Source organism: Ptychodera flava, chromosome 22 (assembly GCF_041260155.1).
Source record: "Ptychodera flava strain L36383 chromosome 22, AS_Pfla_20210202, whole genome shotgun sequence".
Lineage (NCBI taxonomy): Eukaryota > Metazoa > Hemichordata > Enteropneusta > Ptychoderidae > Ptychodera > Ptychodera flava.
The window spans coordinates 32,222,666-32,239,521 of NC_091949.1; the positions used below are offsets into that span (position 1 = coordinate 32,222,666).

Below are 16,856 nucleotides of genomic sequence, written 5' to 3' on the forward strand. Positions count from 1 at the left end.
TGCACGGATATACACCAATTCATATTTGGCCTGTTTAGGCAAACATCTCCAAGACTTTTTAATTATATTATATCTTTCTGCCTTACTGAGAGTCTCGTTCATTGAGACCCATGTCTATATAATGTAGCTTTTCTGTCAATTGATATCAGTCACTGTCAACAGTTTGTCACGTAGTTACTTCAGTGCGCACACCTTTGGATTTTAGCAACAACAGTAAATCAAACTTCACTCAAGTTAATGATCGTAATCTGGCTCTTCGCTCACTAACTAGATACCAATCATGGTAGAACAAGGCATGGCAGTACCAACTACAGATGATGAAAGTAAGTACACTCAGACTGAAATTATTCAAACTTCAATACTGTTTGCGGTTCAAAAGACAGAACTTGAAATTGTCAAAATAGAAGCTGAGAACAGCCTTAAACTACGTAGATCAGAGCAGATGCCTTAACTTACAGAGAAAGTGAGAGATGGTATATTATGTGATCTTGCAAAATGATTTTGGCGATTATATATTAATCATTTCTCGCCCCATGTTGCTCATCCGGAGATGTTTGACAAGGATTCTCTTGAATCCTCAACACATTTGTGGAAGAGATTACGGCAAAATGCACTAAATGCTGGAAATATATGGTCAGATACGGGCGATATCACAAACATTGTGAGGATATTTTGAAAGGTTTTGAAAACATGAACTCAAGTGTTGACAGAGATACAACGCTGTACTCGCGCTTTACAAAGTCAACCACGTCCTCTCAATCAAGGTCATTTAAGCGATCTGTTTCATCGAGTACTTCATGTACACGAAAGGCTGCTGCTATCAAAGCAGCTACTCTTGAAACATTGAAGCAGACCTGATAGCGAGGGAGGAGAAAGATGCCATAGAAGAAGAATTACAACAACTACAGCTCAAAGAAGCTCACCAAGCTGAAGTGGAACTAGAAGAGAATGCGCGTAAGGTGGCTGGGGAAAGGAAACAGACTGAGGCAGAACTTGTTGAGAACAAATACAAGCAGAAGCAGAGGCAAAAGCGCACGACAAGGGAGTTAGAACGACAGAGGATAGCAAGATATTAAACTTCGCATCGAGGTCGCAGCCTGTGATAAAAACAAAGTGTTTGATAGCTTGCCTGTCATGTAGCCAGTCCCACCGATTGCATCAGCGATTGTGCCAAGAACATCGGCGCCAGAGCTAGCAGCTACGATTCCTACACGTTCTATGAAGACTTAACCAATGAGCCAGGCAGCAAACACATGCACATTACCTCCACCAGTGGTTGTAATTATTGAGTCTGCCAAGCCAACATTGTCAATTTATACGAGCATAAGCAACAAGATCGTTTATCCCATCAAAGAGGGAAACAGCAACATACAACAGCAAACAAGGATACGACTGCCAATACTTGAACCACCAGTATTCACATAAGAACCGTTATCCTACTAAGATTGGCCATCATCCTTAACCACTTTGGTAAAATCATTTGGTATAGCATCGCTTGAAAGAATTCACTTAACTATATGAAAAAATATTAAGGAGGCCTAGCAGCCAAAGAGGCCGTCGGATGGTTCTTTCTCCGTAGAATCGAACAAGCACATGAAGAAGCAAACAGCTGTTCTATAGGAAAGGTACGTAAACCCATTTTTTCAGAAACATAATTGAAACCTTGCAGAGAATTTCAGGCAAAGTAACGAAGGCATTACGGAAATTTTCAGGCTAACTCAAGAAGTGTCAAGTAGCCATGAAAGATATCCCAGACCTAACAGTCTTGAATGATGTACGAGAAACAGAAAAATGCTCCAGATGTCACCCGATTGGCTTGTTATCGACTGGCAAGGATAAACAAATAACTTCAATCGGTGCAACCAGAAAGCTGACATCAGGTATGCACTCTTTATCCGCTACATCAAAAGCCAACAACAGCAGATGTAGAATCATGTCATTTCCGTAAGGAAGGCTCGCACACTTTCCACGAATTTTAAACATTTGCCCCAAAGCCCGCACCAGACATTCATGAGTTTTCTCAAGAAAGGCGTATATTGCTTTGGTTGCTTTGGTGCTGCTTGGTCACCGATCAAAGAACTGCCCTGCTCGCTATAAGTGTAAGAAGTGCGGTTACGGTAATGGTAAGAGGCATCCCACTAGTTTGCACAGTGACGAGAAAATGTTCTTTCCCAAGACAAAGCCTCGCATGAATGAAGAGAATGATGTTGCTCAGGTTTAAGACCCTGAAAAGGAGGGCAATAGTGAAACAAAGAAAGCTAACGGTTGTGGAGTTATTCACTGCATCCTGAAGGAAAACCCATTTCGTCAATGATTGCCCTTGTGTGGATTTCGAGCCATAAGGAACCAAATAGAGAGATATTAGTGTATGGAATGTTAAATACTCTGTCAGATACTACATTCGTACTTGATCACATTGGAGAACAGCAATATACACGGTAACAGCAGCAGCTTATCTTAGATTGACTAGGATGACAACAAGCAATAGAGTCGGTAATGTCGCATCGGTATTACCAGTGTCGACTATACATTCGTACCTAAGAGTTTGCAGATTCATCTCAAGCACTGTGATATTATTGGCAACGGCATATTCTCTAGAGTATGTTCCAGCAGAAAAATCACGTATTGCCACTCCTTATGTGAATGGCCTCATCGCAGACATATCGCAAATCTTGTGTAGCCATTACAGAATTGTGAAGTAGGTCTACTGATTGGTTATGATTGTCTACAGGACCTGGCATATCGCAACTACATCCAAGGGAATGGCAATCCGCCAATTTTAAGAGAGACAGGGGTGGAGCACCGTAGGACAGCTAACACAGACAGAAGACAGTAAAGATGTTTTCAGCGTAACTCATTGAATTCTTACGAAGATGATAACCGATAACATGCAACCCAGTGTCAACAGTGAGAAAAAGTGTAAAACAAAAGGAGAATCTACCAGGGGATGCAGTGCAATGCATTTTAGAAGTCAGAAAAGGAATTATTCGTCGACCCTTCAGACATTGTGAAAACACTCGAATCAGACTTCCACGACACCAGAGCTGAAGATGTTACCATGTCACAGGAAGACATTCGTTTCCCTATGATTTCCTGAGAATTGTATCTCCTGGGAGACCGATGTTTTCTATACCATGCCACTTCCATTAAAAAAGACGAAACAATGCTTCTAAATAACAGGTCTATGGTAAAACAACGACTGCAGTACCTTTGACATTGATCAAAGTCAACTTCTAAGTATGACTATACATAATTTATGCAAGATATCATCACAGGGAGAGATGCTGAGTTAGTTGATACAACCCTAAAAAGCAGACAAGATTCGTGTGATAATCAACTGCAGTGCCCGATTTAAGGGAACTATCCTCCAGGACCATTTACTGTAGGGACCAGACCATTTGACCCCCTTATTGGTGTACGGCCGATTTTGAAAAGATATGTGCTTGTCATGTGTGATAATGAATAATGTTAGAGTAAACAAAGATTATAGAACTTATGCAAATAGTTATGAAGTACTTACAGTGAGTATTAGAAAGGGTGAGTATTCAGAGAAAGTGGTGGACACACATGAGTGTTTACTCCTCACAGCAAAGGCGAGGTATGGTTTATCTCATATGTTGGATTGTATTAGAATTTTAAGTAGTATTTATTGATTATATTTGCAAACGAACAAACAAAATAACAAACAAATAAACACCGTTCTTATTGACAAATATGAACACAAATACAACTCTTTTTGGTTCGTTGTTGTCTATGGAAATATAATCGTACCTAACAAATAAACAAACTCCCACAAACAAACACACACACAAGGTGCCTGAACCCCCTGTGTTCTGATCACTCTTTGCGCTTTGCCAATGTTACATGTCCAAGAAAACAGAATTCAACTCCTGATCAATAACAGTGCTTGTCATATGTCAAACAGATCGGAAAAATATTTTCGCCCAAATTAAAATGTAACCCCATGGTGAAGCTCACAGTATGGTGAAGGCCTCACAGCAGACTCTATCAGTGTCCGTGGCCTCCTAAAGCGAGGGCTATTGACGTAAGTCAGCATCCTCCTCAGTTGATTTGAGTGTAAGTATGGCGCCCCCATTTGGCAAGTAAAAGAAAACCTGACATTCGACCCCCGGTAAAAGACTTAGCGTCGTTCGCTTTGACTTTCGAGTGTTAAATCTTATCGCAGATAAGGAGCGAGACCTCTACTTTCACCCAATTATTCCATGATAAAAAAATAGCACACAAATATTAGGGAAGTGTTGATGTTGCTTATATTGTGACCCCTTTATTACTATCATGACGGATTTTCTGTACCATTACATTTAATCTGCTCATGAATCAGATGCAAAGTGGTCGTAAGTTACTAAGCCAAATGATAAGGAGCTTCTCTAGCTACTGCATAGTATGCGAGTGTTTCAGGAGAGCTACAGGGGCTAGACTCAGCTATGTGCGCATAAGGGAGCCTCCGGTAATTGCAGAGGGTGGGCCGGGGAATTCCATGTACATCTGTACTGTAACATGTGACTCTCCCCCTAACCTCTCGTCTAAAATGACCCTCCCCCAAATCACTTCGGTATTCTCCAAAGGAAAACCTGAAAGTAATTTTCATAAATATTGGTTGATTGTTATGTAAGTTAGGGACAAAATTAAAGTGGGGGCTGGCGTTTTGAGAGGGAGGGGTCGCAATTTATCACGCAAGCATTCTTGAAGGATCATATATTTGCAGGAGGGTCACCATATTATGCAACAACTAAAAGAAGGCAAGACATGGCTAATATAGTGCTTCACCCAAAAATATCAAATCATAATACATTGGAGTTTATCTGGCAAACTATTGACAATTTTCCCAGCAAAACTAGCTATATCTGTACATTTATATATGTTTGATAATAATGTAAATGTACTTTGCCTGAATTAGGAAGTAAAACGAATTATGCTAATGTGAGTCTGCATGTCACGTCCTCCTCGCTCCGCAAAAAGCCAAGATTTTGCTCAAAGCGTATCAGCTTTTTGTCGTTCTACCTGACAAATTGGTTTGTGAATGGTCAGTGCTTGTTCTGCTGTGATCAAAAGCGGGTATTTTAGGCTTTTTATGAAGCAATTTGTCCAAATTTGGTCTGAATTCTGCCGTGGAGGGCCCGGGAACTTCTGAGGAGTGTGTTACGTAATTTGTGTAGGAACGTACACGTGGTGGCGCATCCACCTGTGATTCAGTATGACTCTGTCCTGCGAAGACTGTGGTGAGTACTCGTCCCGAGTTCGTCTATGCCAAGGAGACATGCATCTGTGCAATGGTTGCAATAAGAAACGATTTGGTGGCAGTAAGGAAGACGGAGGAAGTGAACGAAGTAGGATAACCAACAGTGGTGTGGTAATTAACGAACTTTTATGTTTTATTGTGAATAAGATGGATGTCCTAACAACTGACATGCTGGTGAAGTTATGTTGCGACCAATTTAGTGATGGCGAAGTAGAATATGCCAAGCGGACTGTCTTTGAGCTATGCTGTAATGACCCAGGGAGGTTGATAAAACGTCAGGGACAGAATAAACGATTTAATAATATGATGGATATGGTGAAATTGCTCCATGAAGTTGACAACGAAGACCTGCCATGCTTTGTAGCTAAAGATTTGGCAAAACTACCGCCAATTGATACTACCCACATTGACGTCTCCACTCTGATGGTAGAACTGAAGTCTTTAAGGCGAGAAGTGGCACAAATGAAAGACATTGCTGTGCGGCCTGAGGTGACTGATTTTGCAAATGAACTCGGTTTGTTACGGAAAGAAATTTCTGCAGTGAAAAGCTGCGTTGATGGTTTGAAGAAGCCTGAGAAGGTACATGTTGAAAGTGATGTGATTTCACAGGTGGCACGATATGAATTGCCAGCAGTTTGTGAGCCGTTGGACTTCCATTGTTCCTTGAACAAAGATCCTCATACGAGCTCGTATGCAGATGTGGTTCAATCTCGTGCACCTGCTGTCAAAGCTAAACGTCCATCACAATCTGATCGACTACCGACAAAGGCATCCAAAAATCTGTCCGTGAATAGAGAAGAGGAGTTCACTGTGGTATCGCGTCGTTCTAAACGTCGCCCTCCGCCTGTTATTGGTACTGCGAAATTTAGTGAAGAATCAACAATCAAAGCTGTTCGCTCTCATCCTCCTTTCAAATTTTTTATCACTCGATTCGCGCCTACAACGACTCCAGAAGCGATTATTTCTTTCATCAAAAATCGCTGCCAAGTTATAGTCAAATGTGAACAATTAAAAACCAAATATGACACATATGCATCATTTTTGATTGAAACAACTCGTGAGTTTGCCGACAAAATACGTGACCCGGCAATATGGCCAACTGGAATCCTCGTCCGCAGATATTATTAATTTATGACATTACGTCTTTCATCTTATAACTGCCGTGGAATAAAGTCATCCATTGACGCGATTAGGACCCTTTGTAAAGATCATGATATTATTCTTGTGCAAGAACACTGGCTGACGGAAGCGGAACTGCCTCTTCTTTCGAGAATTCACAAGGACTTTAACGCATGTGGTGTTTCTGCTATCAATGAAAATTGTGGAATTCGCGTCGGGCGGCCGTTCGGTGGCGTTGCCTTCAGATGGCGTAAGTCCTTGGGACAAATTTTCACGATTAAATACCTCAACGATACGAGACTTTTAGGTGCTGAAGTAGTTACATCCTCCAGAAAGCTATTTATTGTTTGTGCGTATCTTCCGACCTGTTCTAGAGAAAACTATGATAGTTATATGAGTTATTTGGCAAAAATCAAAAGTATTATTGATGAGGTTGACACGACGAATGTTATCATTCTTGGCGATTTTAATGCCAATTTCGGTACGTTTTTTGCGAGTGAGCTTGATACTTTTTGTATTGAAAATAATTTGCATATCTCTGATGCTGAAAAGCTTGGTAGATTCGATGAAAACTTTACATTTATTAGTGAGGCGCATGGTATTACTGGTTGGTTGGATCATATTCTGAGCACCCATGCAGTGCATAATGCTATTTCTGACATTGGTATAATGTATGATTGTATGTCATCCGATCATTTTCCTCGATTTATTTGTGTAAATATTGATATTATTGAGCTTGTTCATACTGACCCAATTCGACAGAACGTGACCAATTCTCATGCAAAACCAAATTGGAGTAAAGCAACGCCTAGGAATCTGTCTTCCTATGAATATATAACCGATTCTTTACTCCGTAGAGTGGAAATCCCTAACAATTCTCTTGCGTGTCGAGATCCTAATTGTAAGAACGTTGAGCACCTTCGCAATCTGAACTCATTGCATTTGAATGTTGTTATTTGTCTTAAATCAGCTGCTCAGAACTGTATCCCTCTTTCGAAAGCAGACGGTCAGGGGTTTAAAGCTATTCAAGGGTGGAATGAACATGTGCGAGAGTTCCACAGTGCCGCTCGTGATGCATTTAAGTTATGGGCCTCCAATGGTAAGCCTAGATATGGTCCACTTTTTGATCTTATGCGCAAAACGCGTGCAAATTTTAAATCTGCTTTACGGGCGTGTAAAAGAGATGAAAAGCAAGCCAAAGCCGATGCCAATCTGGCGACCATTTTCAAGAAAGCCGATGCAGGGGGCTCACGTAAATTTTGGCATTCTGTTCACACAACTCGTGGTTGTCTATCTTCGCTTCCGACTAGTGTAGGTGGGTGCACTGGTCACGAGAATGTAGCTCATATGTGGAAACAACACTATGAAAAATTGCTTAATTCCGTTTCGAACTGCCGTGATAAAAATTTTGTTTTATCAACATTAAATGATACTGGTTTCCACAATGCGATGGTGGTTACTGCAAATGAAGTAAAAGGGTGTATAAATAAGCTAGAAAAGGGAAAGGCATTGGGTAATGATGGTATTGCAGCTGAACATCTTATTTATGCTAGTTCAATCCTTAGCGTTTTATTGAGTCTATGCTTTACTGGTTTTTTTACACATGGATATTTACCCGAGACTTTAATGCATGCGATCATTTGTCCCGTCGTGAAGGACAAATCTAAGGATGTTACTTCTGTGGATAATTATAGACCCATTGCAATTGTGACGGCCATTTCAAAGGTATTTGAGCTCTGTGTTCTTTCGCGTATTGATTCACTTTTAGATACCAGCAATTTACAATTTGGTTTTAAAAGTAACCACTCTACTGATATGTGTATTTTCGTGCTCAAAGAAATTGTAGATTTTTATAAAAGGCATAACTCGCCAGTGTATCTGTGTTTCATGGACGCAACGAAAGCTTTTGACAGGGTAAACCACTGGACTTTGTTTAGAAAATTGATCAACAGTAAGGTACCTCTTTTCATTATTCGTATTTTACAATACTGGTACAGTAACCAATGTTTTTTTGTTCGCTGGGCATCTGCAGTTTCTAATTCTTTTGGGGTAACTAACGGTGTTCGTCAAGGTAGTATCCTTTCGCCCAAGCTGTTTGCCATGTATGTAGATGGTTTAAGTAGTAAGCTTAAGTCAGCCGGTGTGGGTTGTCACCTGGCAAATACCATTGTTAACCATTTGTTCTATGCCGATGATTTAGTCTTGATTTGTCCGTCGGTTAAAGCATTACAGAAACTAAGTAACGTTTGTGAACATTATGGGAATCAGCACGACATTATCTTTCATACTGCAAAGACAGAATGTATGGCAATTTTCCCAAAGTCCTGGAAAGCTCACAGTATGAGAATACCCTGTGTACTACTGTATGGTAAACCTCTTAAGTTTGTGTGTACAAAAAAGTATCTTGGCTATATTATGTCTTCTTCAGGTACAGATGATGCTGATGTGCAACGGCAGCTGCGGTGTTTTTATGCTAGAGCTAATTTTATTTTACGTAATTTTGGCAATTGCTCACATAAAGTGAAGTGTACTCTTTACAAGAGTTTTTTACATAGCGTTTATTGTCTTAATGTTTGGTTTAATTACAGTGTCAAACAAATGTCTTCACTGAAAGTAACCTACAATAATGCATTGAGATTGATATTTAATCTGAAGCGTGATACAAGTATAAGTTTAAACTTTGTTAGCAGAAATATTCTGAATTTTACCTCGCTTCACCGTAAATTGTTGTTTGCATTTTGTGAACGGTTGTGGAAAAGCGAAAACCCTGTTATTCGCAGCTGTGTTAATTCCAACTCTTATTTTCAGTCCAGTTTCTGGAAACATTGTAAGAGTATTCTTTATTAAGTTTTTTCTAGCTTTATTTTTTAGATGTAATGTTGTATTTTTTGTACATTTTACTGTATGGGTTTATGGCCTGAAATAAAACATAATAATAATAATAAAAAAAACGTGCATGTTGGAATTTTAGCTAAATGTTGATTCACTATACATGGTTGTCTATGAGGAAACTATGAATATTTTTTTCCAATACAAAACTAGGTAAATCTGTGTATTTGATTATTGATATTAATGTATTTTATTAGAATAGAGTGGTTACAAGTGGATGTGTGTGCAAGAAATTGGATTTTTGAATTTAACCGAAATGTTGATCTACTATATATGATGGTCTATGAAGAAACTATGAACAACTCTTTTCCAATACAAAACTGGGTAAATCTTTGTTTTTATATACGCATGACTGTAGACATTTCTGTATTTTTTAGACTAGGGTGGTTACAAGTGGGTGTGTGTACAGGAAATAATTAGATTTTGGAATTTCTCCGAAATGTTGATTCAATACACTTAGTAGTCCATGAAAGAACTATGAACAATTTTTCCAATATAAAACATAAAACTAACAACATCTGACGTTTGATAGTTGATATACACTTTTGCCCATGTTTTTATCTCTTGTCTTTCATCAATTTTGACTTTTTCAGTTGTATAATGTAGGATACCACTGCATCTTCTTTGCTTCTGAAGCTTGTCAATGTGTCTGTATTTAAAAGAATCAATGTATTTCATCGGTGATTTCCTATAATTGAGGAAAAAACACATGGACAATAGAAGGTTTGGCCGTAAAATTAGCTTCTGTTAAAAGTGACCCCCCCCCCCCAAAAAAAGAAAGATAGCTTTATAAAATATGATCCTCTCCCTTGGACAGTTTTCTAAAAAGTGACACCCCCGTTCCCCCAGCCACCCCCAACTGTAATTACTGAAGGGTCCCCAATGAGAATGGCGTCGACAAAGGTCCGCCGCGCGAGTAACGTCATAGATGAAATCTGTGATGTGTAGATAGGATCATCCGTTGCTCAAATACTCAATTTAAATAAGGTGCATATAAGCCTCAAGGGATCTTCCTTCAAATTTTAATAGAAATTGCTTTTACTCCCTGCGGATAAACTTGTCATTTCTTTAAAATCGCCGTTCACCGACTTTAAAGACACAAGAGTAAGCGAATGGTAGGTAGTCGATACTGCCTTGGAACTTATCCTCGATGTCGCTATTATTGTTTATTTGGCAATAAATTGCATTTGAGTTTTAATATAATCGTTTAGATGCCGCAAGAGATTGTGCTTTTGTAGAGAAGATTCATGTCGTAAATGTATTTGTAAAAATTCTGTCGGATAATTGAAATATTAATTATTAATCTCATTTCAGAATTACACTGGTTCCCTAGTGTTTCAACGCTTTTCACCTATACTTCCGATAACTTTTCAAACAATACAAAACCGTCACTTGAAATCTCACACGAGCGTTAAAACTGGATTAACTACAAGTGACCATCTTAACTTGACACTAATTCTCAACAATTCCCAACACACTTGCAGCTTATTTACAATATTCAACTCACGATTCCTTGCTCGTTACATCATGCTTAAAAAAGACATTGAAGTACATAAGACGAACGAATATTCTATATATTTATTGTAAGTGTAGTGTAATGAGATAAAACACAATATATCCGAACTAATTTTTCTTTTGGTTCACACAGTCTGTTTGGTGCTTGGACAACATTTTGTCCGGGAAATTTAAAAAGCTGTCCAACAATCGCTGTAAGTACACTTAAGAAGCGGACAACATTTTCAAACTTGGTAAAGAAAATGCAAAGAGTTTTTTGCTATCTGTGGTCTCATTGGCGAAAAAATGACAGGACGGCAAACAAAATCATTATTCGTGACCGGCCTCTAAAAACGTTTTATTTTATTTCTTTTTCAATTCAAAGAGTAATTCAAAACACGTTTTTCTTCGAATGCATGTGTTATGTTAGCAAACATTGCATATCAATTTACCTTATACATTCAGCAGTGACTTGATATAAATGCAAAAAGCGGTCCACCTGTGTTATGATCTTATTATCCAAAAGAAAAAAAAACAATGTCTCCATTTCAAACCTCGATCCATCTTAGAGAAGATCTATGAAGTTCCCTGTCATTGTATGAATTGTTGTGTACTTATTCTTTGTACTTAGAGTTGTCGCACATTTTGCCCGCATGTCTCCTACATAGATAATTGAACAGTGTAAAAGGTAGAAGGAAATAACCTTAGTTGTGAATTTTCCAACCTGCACATTTTTAAATGCGATTACAGAAATAATATCCCTAGGATATACAACATTCTTTCTGAGCATCCATAGTTTGTAGTCAACTTCAGTTATACATGCAAATATACATGACATCACAGGCTTAATTGAAATTTTGTAGTCTTCAATGTGTGTATGTGTGTGTGTAAGTGTGTGTGTTAGATATTACTAAAAGGGGAGCATATGGACAACACTTATCGATCGATTTCATATCTGTACAAACTTTGATCGATAAAGATAGAAGAAATGGTAGGGAAATTGTGATTATCCTTTAATAGTACCTCTTTCAAAAGTTTAATTTATAATATTTCCTACAAAATTCTGTAATAGAAAGAGAAAAGTATTATAATTATGATCATAAATAATCGCAATGTTGACAAAGAAAGTGCAATTTGTCAAGTAATAAATGTCGATGCTTGCAATTGTTTTACCGACACTGATATTTTGTTTATATTGTCATTGCGTAATATATAAGTTGTAATGGACATAAACTCCTATCAAGTTGTGGGCGAAATCTGTATTGAAACCAAGAATCAAGACAAAGATAAATATAGATATTTGCAAACCAATATCTACAGAGATGTTAAAATGAATACAATAAACTGTATGATAAGATAATATATATTTTGTAAGAGTATCTGAAAAGTTTTGAATTTTTGCCTAATTCAGTTCTCCCAGGGTGATGACTGACACATCATCGCCTATTATGAATTACATAAAACGATTTCGAAACACATTTGTTCGTTTTACTTGTATTTCTTGTGCACATTAACTATGTTTGTGGTAATTTCTGCTGGCTTGCAAATCCTTTGAACCGTTTGCTGCTTTGAATATAGGAACTGATATGTGTGGTTACAATTTCCATCCATTCCAGCATTTTAGCGTTTCTGACATTTTTCGAATTCTATGAGAGGGGTACATTTTTGAATTAAATATTTTCTATTGTGTTATAAATCAATTTTAGTTAACAAACTCGTACTTGCTAAAAATAATCTGACCGAAATATTGTACTAAATGCAAGTTTAATGATGGTTATCAGTTTCCCATTTTAAAACAAGATGTTCAAAAATTAGACTAAATGCACATTTCAACATGAAATACATATACATATTAAAATTATAACAACAAGAATTTCAAAAACCTCGTTTGATCTTACAATGTTGGTTGATGATTTTCCAGTCATCTTTGTACCAAGTTGCCAAACGGTGGGAATGTCTTTTGTTCAAACGGTAACGTGAACGCGCCTTTTTCATCTTGCGTCTGTCTAAGCGTACGTTCGCGATGGTGTCTTTATAGACTCTGCATTTGCCCCTAAATTTCTGAACATATCATTAGAAAAGCAGCATTTGGCGGATAAACACTTGGTTTGGCACGTATGCCTCTCTTGGTCACTAGAATTTCGCCGCGCGACCTTATTTAAGGTTAATCATCGTGCCCTCGCATAACGCTTGTGTTAATCGTAGGTGGGTTTTTGTTTCTGCTGACTACGAAGTTCTGACGATATTTTCTGAGATCCATTTCTAGACATCAATACAATAAACCTGTAATGGCAGCCAAAGTTTGTTACAACGTTTAAAAGTAAAAGAATTTGTTCATTTATGCGTTCATTACTTACGAACATTAGTACATCCATTATTGTCCGTACCAAAGTCCCTCTGCTCAGGCTGTGTTCTTACGCATGTCCGTATATTGGTTGCATGCAGGCATTTGAATGCATATGCAGCATTACATATACATGTTTTAATGGTTCATTAAATGCAGACACTGTTATATATACACACAAAAACACTCATAAACACTCAAACACAAATACATACATACATACATACATACATACATACATACATACATACATACATACATGATACATACATACATACATACATACATACATACATACATACATACATACATACATACATACATACATATATGCGAATCTTGCGCATTGATGCAAACGCTCTGAAATAACGATCATTTTGAATTAAGAGCTCTTATAGAAAAACAGCGCTCCTCAGTCTTGGTTGCCCGATGTATATCTGCTGCTTTTTTCCATTGTGATAACAGTACTCTTAGATCGAATGGTTAGTGTTCCTTCCATCAGGGCAGATGAATTAATTCTCGACAGCAACTGCCTTCCGGATCGCTGACACAGAGTGCAAAGGTTACGTAAATCTGTCTGCAAAATACATTAAAAGCTAGTGAATGACATCATCATATTTCTCCGTCTGTACAGAAGGCGCATGCACACGTCAGCTAAGACCACATTCGAATTAGAATACAAACTGAACAGTGACCTGGAGTATGTTAATAAGTGGGCCAGGTGTTTATACAACAGAATGTGCCCGAATACCGATAAAACCAAATGCATGTTGTCACTATAAGCACGGTCCCTCCACAAGAGACCATGCTACAAGGCAAAAAAAGGTCACTTTTGGCCAGTCCAGTGTTGAACATTCACATTGGTCAGATTGGTGACAATGATATTGGAAATGTAGGATGTAAAAAACATCTCGGAGTTAATATTCAGAGAAATTCATCATGGACATCACGTGTTGAGAGTGTGATGAAAAAAGAAAGAGTAAACTGTATTTCCTGTCAGAATTAAGAAATTTTTACCAGTTTCACAGAGACGTCCATTTTAGAAAGGTTTCATATTACCTCTTTTTTATTATTTTCTTAATATTAGTAGTCAGAAGGATATGGGTCGCTTGAACTTTCTTGTTAAGTGGTCATTGAGGATGATTTTGACATTCAACTTCATCCGTTTATAAGTTTACTCTTTTACAATGGTATCCGCTATCTTATCGCTCTACAAGTGCCATTTGCTAGAACCGAATTATTAAATAATGTTTCGATGTAATTGCTCCGAGCCTAAAACTTTTTAGGTGTTTACTGTTTTATTAACCTTATAGTATGACATGTCATAATACCAAATTTATAAATTGTAACATACCCTAAATCCTTCATGATAGATGGTATAGATGAACGGATTGATGAAGCTGTTAGCCATCGCCAGCCAATGAAAACAAAAATATATCGTCAGGACCAAATGATACTTCTCCGGTGACTCAGTGATATCATCGGCGTAAAATATCGTCCAGAACATAAGTGTGTGCAGAGGCAACCAACACAGTGCGAACAGTATCACAACCACGACCGCCATCTTTGCCACCTTTGTAGAAAAAGAAGAAAAAATTACAACTTGAAGGTATATGAGTCCTTAGTGGCAATAAAAGGGTATGGTGTGATGGACTTCATTTTTCTGTCGATGCGTCTGCTGAAGGTAAAGAGATGTAATGCCCTACAAACTGAAAAAGACATAACTTGAGATTATTCAACATTTACACCTCGTTGAACCATCAGAAACGCCTCATTACGATAATAGAATGACAAGAGAGCCAATGACAAAACGAGTAGCGGCATGACGTCATCTCCATGAATCAACTTTAATGGAAATGAAAGTTTCTAGTAACATTGGTGTATTAGCCCCAACCCTCACCCCAGTTTCGTTTGGATAGGATAATAGTGAATTAAACTGTGTTATGAAAAATTCAAGTTAATCTCACCTTCCCAAAAAAGAGCAACATGAACTTTACACCGTAAGAGCTCGGCATCATCAAGAAGTTACTCTTGTCCTCCCAAAGGATTAAACTTTTATATTTACTTAATCAAAGATAGATATAGATTTTGATAAGACTATAATCGCAAATCTCATCACAATTTCTTTCTAAGATGGATTTAATGAGTATTTCATGTTTCACCCACTCTATTTAATATCATCATCATGATACAAGTTAAAAATATCTTGCGTAAAATGTCCTGCTACTTTGACATTTTGACTTTTGACAGTTCAAGGGCCATAAAAGAAATATTCCCTGCTGGCTTTATGGAGGTTGGGTCACATTAGACGGGTACTGGCTACAGCTGCAGAAGTAGTGGTATGTTCGCATATAATCTAACTCCCATCGGCTAAGATGGACTACCTCACAGAGTTGAAGAATTTCTGACTTGATTCAGGCTCATGTGAGGAATTCCAAAATGAGTGGATGACATTCAATCAACCTCTGTTTTGGTGAAGGATTATTTTTCGCTAGTGTTTTCATCACTTGTATCGTATTATATTTCAAAAATAGTGATGTCATCAGTGAATGTGATTGACTAATATCCACCTCTTTATACATTTATTCATTTCAACTGCTGAAAGAAACTCGGCCTCCTTCTCGCTGATATACCTAAACGCCTGATGTGACAATTAATATGCAATGCAATTTCTAACCATTACTATCGCATACCGTGATTTAGTCTACTGTTTTATAGTTGTCGTCGAAGGTAGTACACAAAATCCCTTCAGCTAGAAGTGTATGTGTCGTCTGTCTGCTTCACAGTAGGGATCCTCTATTCTCCTTCGGCGCGAAGATAACGTATCACCAATAGGTATGCGTCAAACAAATAATTAATTCGTCCAAGCGATGATACAGGATGTGACTAATCGATACAACTTTGATGTTCTCAGAAACCTTAGTGTGCTAAAGAAGGCAAATTTCCTCGCTCTTCGTGATTTAGGTTCATATGGCGTCACTTTGTAGCGTTGCAAAAAATTATTCAGCTGCTTTACTGCAGCTGGAAAAGTTTAATTTGTAAATCTTAACAATGTGATACCATATATTTCATAGTCTACAAATCTTATAAATCTTTGAGTTAAGATCTTTCCGAATGATACTTGCTAAGTTTTATCGACGTGGTTCCGTAATAAGTTGTTTAAAGACAGGAATTGGTATGATATTATTGTGTGATATTTATGACTAAAATGTCTTGCAGCAATTATTGAAACGAAACATGTAAAGTTTAGCTGGTGTTTAATTCATGTATCGAAATGATGTTAAGATAGTATGCACCTCGAAAGTGAAAGACTTATACTTTTCCTCAAACTTTCCTCATTTCCTCATTTCCTAACTAAACCATTTCCTTTGCGAATCAGAATTGAAATCAGGGGTTAGTGTACAAAGTGTGGCCCTAGAGAAACACATTACCTATTATCTACCGATAATTGAAATTAAAAATAGCAACCATCTCTGAGTTAACTCTATTGGGAAATCAAATTTTCGAACCGAAAAAGTGAGGCAGTGAATATGTTTTTTACTGCAAGAGCTTTAGATGAACCCCCAAAATCTTAGATCAGAAAGTAATCTTAAAATTTTGCTAGTCCGAATATCTGTCGCTCGGGTGTATTCTACCGATTAGGTAAATTCTTACTCTAAATGAGACAAAATTTTAAGTTTACATAAGTAAAGAATGGTTAACTAAAGGCAAATCAGACCGTAATCTTATCTTACAACTTTCGTTCTCTCA

At 37.7% G+C, this 16,856-nt stretch overlaps 2 protein-coding genes across 2 annotated transcripts in view; one reads left to right on the top strand and one right to left on the bottom strand.

Moving 5' to 3' along the window:
- Positions 1–5,215: 5,215 nt before the first annotated feature.
- Positions 5,216–6,388, top strand: LOC139122340 (uncharacterized). The gene has a single exon (XM_070687735.1). It carries the CDS (start codon positions 5,216–5,218, stop codon positions 6,386–6,388), a length of 1,173 nt encoding a protein of 390 aa, XP_070543836.1.
- A 4,431-nt stretch (positions 6,389–10,819) lies between these two features.
- Positions 10,820–16,856, bottom strand: part of LOC139123210 (QRFP-like peptide receptor) — a 47,942-nt gene continuing 41,905 nt past the window's right edge. Inside the window, exons 3-4 of the mRNA XM_070689321.1 lie at positions 14,461–14,679; positions 10,820–13,683 (exon numbers count right to left, since the gene is read on the bottom strand). Of these exons, the coding sequence (XP_070545422.1) occupies positions 13,519–13,683; positions 14,461–14,679 (384 nt within the window). The 3' untranslated portion in view covers positions 10,820–13,518. The remainder of the gene's footprint in view (positions 13,684–14,460; positions 14,680–16,856) is intronic.